Source organism: Juglans regia, chromosome 13, assembly GCF_001411555.2.
Source record: "Juglans regia cultivar Chandler chromosome 13, Walnut 2.0, whole genome shotgun sequence".
NCBI lineage: Eukaryota > Viridiplantae > Streptophyta > Magnoliopsida > Fagales > Juglandaceae > Juglans > Juglans regia.
Genome location: NC_049913.1, coordinates 22,400,799 through 22,407,777, shown reverse-complemented (window position 1 = coordinate 22,407,777; position 6,979 = coordinate 22,400,799). Strand labels below are relative to the sequence as shown.

Here is a 6,979-nt window from a genome sequence, read left to right as displayed (position 1 = left end):
AAGTAATGCAAAACACATAACTGAGATTATTTCCACATTTCTTTTCAAAACAAAATGCATATTTTTGCAAATCAACTTGAGTCCATTTCTTCTTACACAAAGTCTAGCATAGGAATCCTACTTACCTGACTCTTCAATTTTTCTAAAAATCCTCACAACAATGTCAATCAAATTTGATTGTCACCTAAACATAATTAATACGAACTATTAACACAAATAAACTGACACATCTAAAATAAATGACACAATTAAATGACTGCACGACAACAATTTCCATTGTTCCAACTCTTCTAACCTAGTTACTACTAAACCACAACGTTACTTCCCGAACATTGCCTATTTAAGTCATTCACACTTAAATTCTCTTTTGAGCCTAGCCTACTACAAAATATTATAGTGGCGTTCTGCCACAATTAAAATCAATCCAACTTAAAAATCTAGACCATTAAAAAATTGGCCCACTTAAGAGAGATATATATATATATATATATTAAAATAATATAAAACCAAGCCCAACTTAAAATATATGTATAACTTAATAATCTCTTAACATAAAACCCAACTCAAACACAAGTCCAATATATATCTTGCCGAAAACCAAAGGCCCATGTGAATAACCCAGTAAAAGAAATCAGCTATCACACTAAGGTGAGCAAGGGAATTAAAACTTCAAAGCTTACCCTTTGTAAAAATAAGTTTATGGATTATATATATAAGTCCCTTTTTATTTGGGAGCAACACAGACGAGAAGGGAAAAAAAAGTGTTGGCATCAAAGGTTACCGAGAGAGGAATGATGCCATGCGTGGGGATAGTGGCTCGAGCCAAAAATCATGATGGGGCACTCTGCTTCCCTCGTACGTGGTGGAGAAACTTTAGAGATGCTAGGGTGTGAATCCATGATCCTTCTTTTTGGCGTGACCTCGGTAGGGCTATAGCAGTGGGGCTATCCCACGGTGGTACAATGGCTTAGACATAGGTGATAGAAGGGTTTCCGAAGAGAGGTTGATGATGGAGGCTACGGTGGTGACGGATGACACAACATGGAGAGAGAAAATAGAAGAAAGACTGGCGAGAGAGAGGGAACCAAAGAAAATTTGTGGGGGGTTGAGAGAAATTGTGAGACTAAAGAGAGTGGGCAGAGTAAAATTGAGAGAAGCAACGGGGAGGAGAGAAACATGGGAAGGAAAAACAGTCTGGGGAAGAGGGATAGAGAAAAGAGAAGAGAAATTCACTCACCAAAACGAAGCCGTCTTACAAGTGGGTGGGCTTCTCTGCTGGCCTGGGCCATATCTTGGGCCTAGGTGTTACAATGCAGGTTAGACAATATTAATTTGCAGGAGTGGGTTTGATCAAGGATTCTTCGTCATGGGTGCTTGGCTAACGTGATGGTGGTGTTGTGCGGTGCTATAGAGACAAAGTGTGAGATCCCTAGTTTTGTGTTTTTATTTATTTATTTTCTATTAATGGTTGTGTATTTTATTTTTACTTTACTGTATCCTTTTCTTTTATTTTATTTTTGAGTTTGGGCTTTTTGTTTAGTGGTTTTTTGTGGGTGTTTTTTGTTTAGGCCGTGGGTGTGTTTGTGTGAAGGGCCCAGCTCCTATGCCTTAAACGACACCATTTTGGCATTGTTGGAGAGAAACCCTTAGGGTTTCATCCTTTTGTTTGCTGCGCCGCTGCCCCTCTTCTTCTTTCTCATTCCTTTTCTTTTCTTCTTTCTTTTTCTCCCCTTCTCCTTCCTCCTTCGTTGAGGTCGCTACTTGGCACCCACCACAGCCTTTTGCGCCGTGCCATGCATTCCCATCTGCAAAGCCCCTCCACCGTCGCCTGCACCACTGCCCCTCGTCCCTATCCCATGAGCCCTACATCCAGTTTTTCACCCACCCCTCTCTGCAACCCATGGCTTTTTCAGCCATGGAAGTGGCTCACCACCGCTGGTGCCCATTGGTTGCATGCCATGCGTGGGTCTCTCGTAGACCATGCATCGTTCACCACCCCCAATTGCAGTGGTGGCTGTGATTGCCAAGGACCCCCATTCGGGCTTCTCCCTTTCAAAACCATTTCCAAGCTTCCTATCCCTCTCTCAAACTCATCACCACCGTCTTCCTCTTTCTCAAATCCCCATTCCAGAAGCCTTTAAGGCTATTTTTGCCCTAGCGCCACTGTGCTCAACTGCCCCAAGCTGCCTTCTCAAGGCCGCACAACCACCCCTAAGCACCCACCTCTCGTAGTTTTTTGCAATCTCTATCTCACAAATCCACCCAACCTGAGAGCTGTAGCCCATCCCCACCTTTGCCCCGTTGTTACTCTACTACTTTTGGTGCCACCTCACAATGCGCATGCTTGTCCAATCGTGGGACCCATAGATTGACGCATGCTTGATCTTCCAGAATTGCTTGACCGGATTGTAAGTACCTCTCCAACGCAACCCTTGGGATTATGACATCCATTTATCAATAACATTGTTTGCATTCTGGTTGTGTTGAGATGGGCCTTGGGCTCGACAAAGTGTTGGGATTGAAAATCGTAGTAGAGGTTGGAATTAGGCCATGGGCCAGATGGAGGATGGGATTACGCGTGTAGCTTAGTTTGTGAAACTGTGAATATTATGACTATTCTGATGATGTATATTGTCTAATGTGTGTTATGCTATGTCATCCAATATACTGTCTGCATGTATCTGCATATTTACCTTTACATCATACACATCATCTATTGTTGTTATTAGTGCATTGACTTTTGTTAACACTCTCCTATTATATCCAAGCCGAGGTTGAAATGATACTCCCATTCTCCATAGGAAATTCTCCATCAATCTATACCTTGCAAAGCTCAAGTCTCCAAGACCAGTGTGTCTCCACCACGTTTATATGAACCAAAGAAAACCATATCAATTTTAGAACTCAAGCAATGCATTTTACTATTTTTGAATTATATATCAAGTAAACATCTTCATAGTTAATCTTGTTGTGATGCAAATAAAAACAACATAAGGATAATAATGATTATTACTTTGACCCTTCTTTCAGGTCATCTTGATGGACTGTTTGTGCCATGTTGAAATCCAATTTTGCAAGCCCATGCAAGATAGAGTTCGTATCTTCCTTGCTCCTATATGCATCAATGAACCACCTTGCTTCTAACCTTGGCATCCTCCAATGCAATGGAAGCTCCAGGGCATGGTTCACCCTTGCACAAAGATTTTGATCGTTGCTTTGGTTCACGTATTCTTTGAGATGTTTGGTTGCAAAATTTCTTGCTTCCTCCATGATGCTTTCACTTTCTATCAAAAGGAATGAGGCTTCATAGAAAGCCAATATTCCCTCAACATCATCACAAAGACATTCCTTGAAATTTCCCTTTTCATTTTTTAAATCACTAAAAATCTCTACAATCAACAAATCTCACCAGTTGTTGACTTTAAATGATGGGTGACGATTCCATATATATATATATATATTGAAAAAAGAATGAAAATTAAAAGCAATATTATCATCATTGTTCAAGGACAGTGGTGTGTAAGATCTTTCTTATATATATTGAAGAATGTAAATGTAATTTATGTTTGGCTAGGATTATATGAGTTTTTATTTAATTAATTCAAATTATGGATGAATGCAATTTTAAATAAGACTCTAGGATTGCATCCGATAAGGATGGGTATTTGAATAAGAAGTTATCCGATAAGGATAAGTGTTTGAATTGTAACTCTTATAAAATCTTGTTTATAATATAAGATAAGAGTCTACAAGATTCTTATATATTTCATGTCTAAGAGTCAATTGAAGAGATAAAGATGCAAGATTTATTGAAGAAATTGAAGCTGATTCAAACTCGATGCAATCCAGAAGAAGTGATCCAGTTCGAGATGTTCGCAAATAGTTAGCAAAGTATCTTACTGAGATTCTGGATAAACTTGTTAGAAGAGTCATTCTCCAAATCAATCACAACATTGCCTATTTATATAGGAGTCGGCTGAGGGTTTTAGACAACACTTGAATATCACATATTCAAAATTATTAAGAGCTCGAAGATCTGGGTAGAACTTAAAGAAATCGTGCAAGAGAAAATTCTTGATAGAAGGATTTTCCAAAAAAGCTCAGTCTGTAGGATTGAGTGAGAGCATACTCCAAGGGGGAGTTGTCGTGTTTGAGTTCAACCACTAGAGGTTCCAGTAGGAAATACAAAGATTGGAGAGGGTTAGAAGTTCTAACTACTTACTGCGGTAGAAGACAAGCGAATCGCGTGTCTTGGGTAAATGTGTCTAGTTACAAAGGTTTTGTAAACATTTTACTTGTAATATTCTCAATCTATAAAATTGGTTTTCCTGGGTTTGGTTGCCCCATAGGGTTTTACCTTTAATGAGTTCTTCAAAGGATTTCCCTTCATAATCAAATTATTGTGTTAATACTCTTAATATTTTATATTGGTTACTAATCCGAGCTAATAGCTTTTGTTTAGCATTAACGTGCATAATTAGGGGTACTTGGGTAATTTCAAAAAATAAACTCGATCATATGTTGTTTACCACTTTACCTTGAGGAACATTATATCCGTTTTGCCTTAACAGTCTAAATTCAAGAGCTGTGGTATATAAACTCTCATTCTTACACACATCACCATCATGAGTACTAGTATTGCATAATTTCTTCAATATCCTCCTTATGTCATCCTCAAAGTGGTAAGACACTCCAAGTCTTTGCAAGAAATCAACAAGATCAAGTTGCTTTGGATGCTCCAACACTTTATGAAACATCATTGTCACTTCTCCCTTCAACTCAGCAAGTTTTCTGGTGTATGAAACTCCCTGAGTATCCAATTGTCTTATCAGCTTATTATCGATAATCCAAAAATATATATACAATTAATTCTAACACCAGTAGTAATAAACAATATAAATAGCAAAATGTACCACATATTCACTTTTCAGTGATTGGATATAATCATAGTACCAAATGGTAGGTTTGTAATTTGTGGATCTTCGAACAATAGTAGAGTCACTTGAATTTTGATCTCTAGAGGCCACGCTTCGAATTCCCTTTACTGTAGCTATTTTCTTTTGGAATATCGAATGAGTTGCTATGGAACAACCACAAGTCTAGCTATATATAATGTGTGTGTGTGTGTGTGTGTGTGTGTGATCATAAGGTGGCTAACATATATAATTTGATATTGAATAATATGAGCACATAACTACTGGAACTCAAAAGTGGTTGTTAATGCCAATAAACAACTCCAACATCGCAAAACATGCACGTACGTGCAAGCCTTTTTGTTTCTAGCTTTGATTTTGGTTCCGCCAATTAATGTTTCTGTTTCCTTTTCTTTTCTTTTATAAAGTGTAGTTATACATGATTTCTGTTATATATAATATATATCATGGATTTTGTTTTTATAGGAAATAGACATCATTTCATTTCATGAAGGAAGTTACAGTTGTGACTCAAATTACAAGCCAAGCTACACATATGTTGGAAGCTTCCCCGCACATAAATTTCTTTGTGATGGACATTGTGTTAACTTTTAGAAACTCTCTACTGACAAAACTGGTTTGTCTAATAGAAAAATAGACAAATAGAGATAACCATCCCCCACCTCCAAAGGAGGAAAGGGTGTCTAACCCCCATCCTTCGAAGGAGGAGAAGGAACAAACCACCCCTATTCTCGAAAGGAGAAGAAGGAGAAGAAGAAGGAAAACACAAGGAGGGGGATCTCCTATTATGGACAAAGTCCAATAGCATATTTCTTTTATTTTCTAACACAAACAAAAAAATAATTATAGACACTAGAAAACACTACAACAAAAATACAAAAATAATGGGTAAAGAGGCTATAGTGGCGTGGGAATGACACGCACCACTCTAGAAGTATGTTGGTCGGTCGATCAAGAAGGCACTGGAGTTGTTGGTGCTGGAGCCGCCGCGCATGGCATCAAAGGAAGATTTCTCGTTATGGCGCGTGGGCACCATGCACGCTCTTTGACCTGCACATGGGTGTGACATGCCGCTCCTTTTGAAGTCGAATTCGGTTGTCTGGAAGATCGGCAGTTGTGGAATCCCCTAGTGGGGCACATGTATGACTTTGGCCACCGGGAAATTTCAGATTAGCGTATCTCCTTTATTTAGCCTAAAAAACCAAACAAAAACACACAGAAAGGGAGGGGATGTACTGGAAAACTGGACTAGAAGGAGGGAGGGAGGAGGAGCTGAAGCTCCCACCCCCTCTAGCTGGTTTCTGTTTGGGTGGGTGTTTAGAGAGAAGTTGGAGCTTTTCTCTCTAAAATTTGGGGCCCAGTGACTTATTACATCATGGACTTTAAATAATTACTTAAAAAATTAATTATTTCTTAAGTTGGGAGATCGAGCTACTAAAATTAATATACTCACATGAATTCCTTATCTTTTTTCGTTAAATCCCCTGTATACATATTGTGAAGGGACCCCCCGAAGCTTCATCTCGGACAATAGGAGGTAGTTTGATTGTTCTCATTATCGAGAGTGGTGCTTGGAGCTCAGAATCAAGAATAAGTACTCTTCGCCGGGATATCCCCAAGCCAACGGGCAAGTAGAAGTGACCAACAAAATATTACTCAACATTCTGAAGAAGAAGCTGGGAGCATAGAAGGGGGAATGGGCTGAAGAACTTCCAAGCATGTTGTGGGCATACCGAACTTCAGAAAGAACACAAAGAGGGGAAACTCCCTTCTCACTTGTCTATGGAATTGTAGCCATGATACCGGCTGAAGTGGCGGTACCCCCATATCGAGTGCAACATTACGATCCGGATCATAATGACCCGCAATTGCGAGAGAATTTGCATTTCTTGGAAGAAAGAAGGAGGAAGCTGTAAGCCGAGCTGCAGTCAACAAGCAGAGAGTTGAACAGTATTTGAACAAGCGAGTCCGGCCTCGCAATTTCAAAGTGGGGGACATGGTTTTGAAACAAACAAGAGTTACTACTCAGAATCAAGGTAAATTAG

The 6,979-nt window shown here is 39.2% G+C and overlaps 1 protein-coding gene across 1 annotated transcript; it reads right to left on the bottom strand.

Moving 5' to 3' along the window:
• Positions 1–2,645: 2,645 nt before the first annotated feature.
• Positions 2,646–6,932, bottom strand: LOC108991429 (myrcene synthase, chloroplastic-like). Its single transcript, XM_018965671.2, has 5 exons — positions 6,738–6,932; positions 4,914–5,057; positions 4,538–4,808; positions 3,017–3,389; positions 2,646–2,868 (listed from the first exon to the last, which is right to left on the bottom strand). The coding sequence occupies exons 1-5, from the start codon at positions 6,930–6,932 to the stop codon at positions 2,646–2,648; spliced, it is 1,206 nt and encodes a 401-aa protein (XP_018821216.2).
• Between the last annotated feature and the right edge of the window lie 47 nt (positions 6,933–6,979).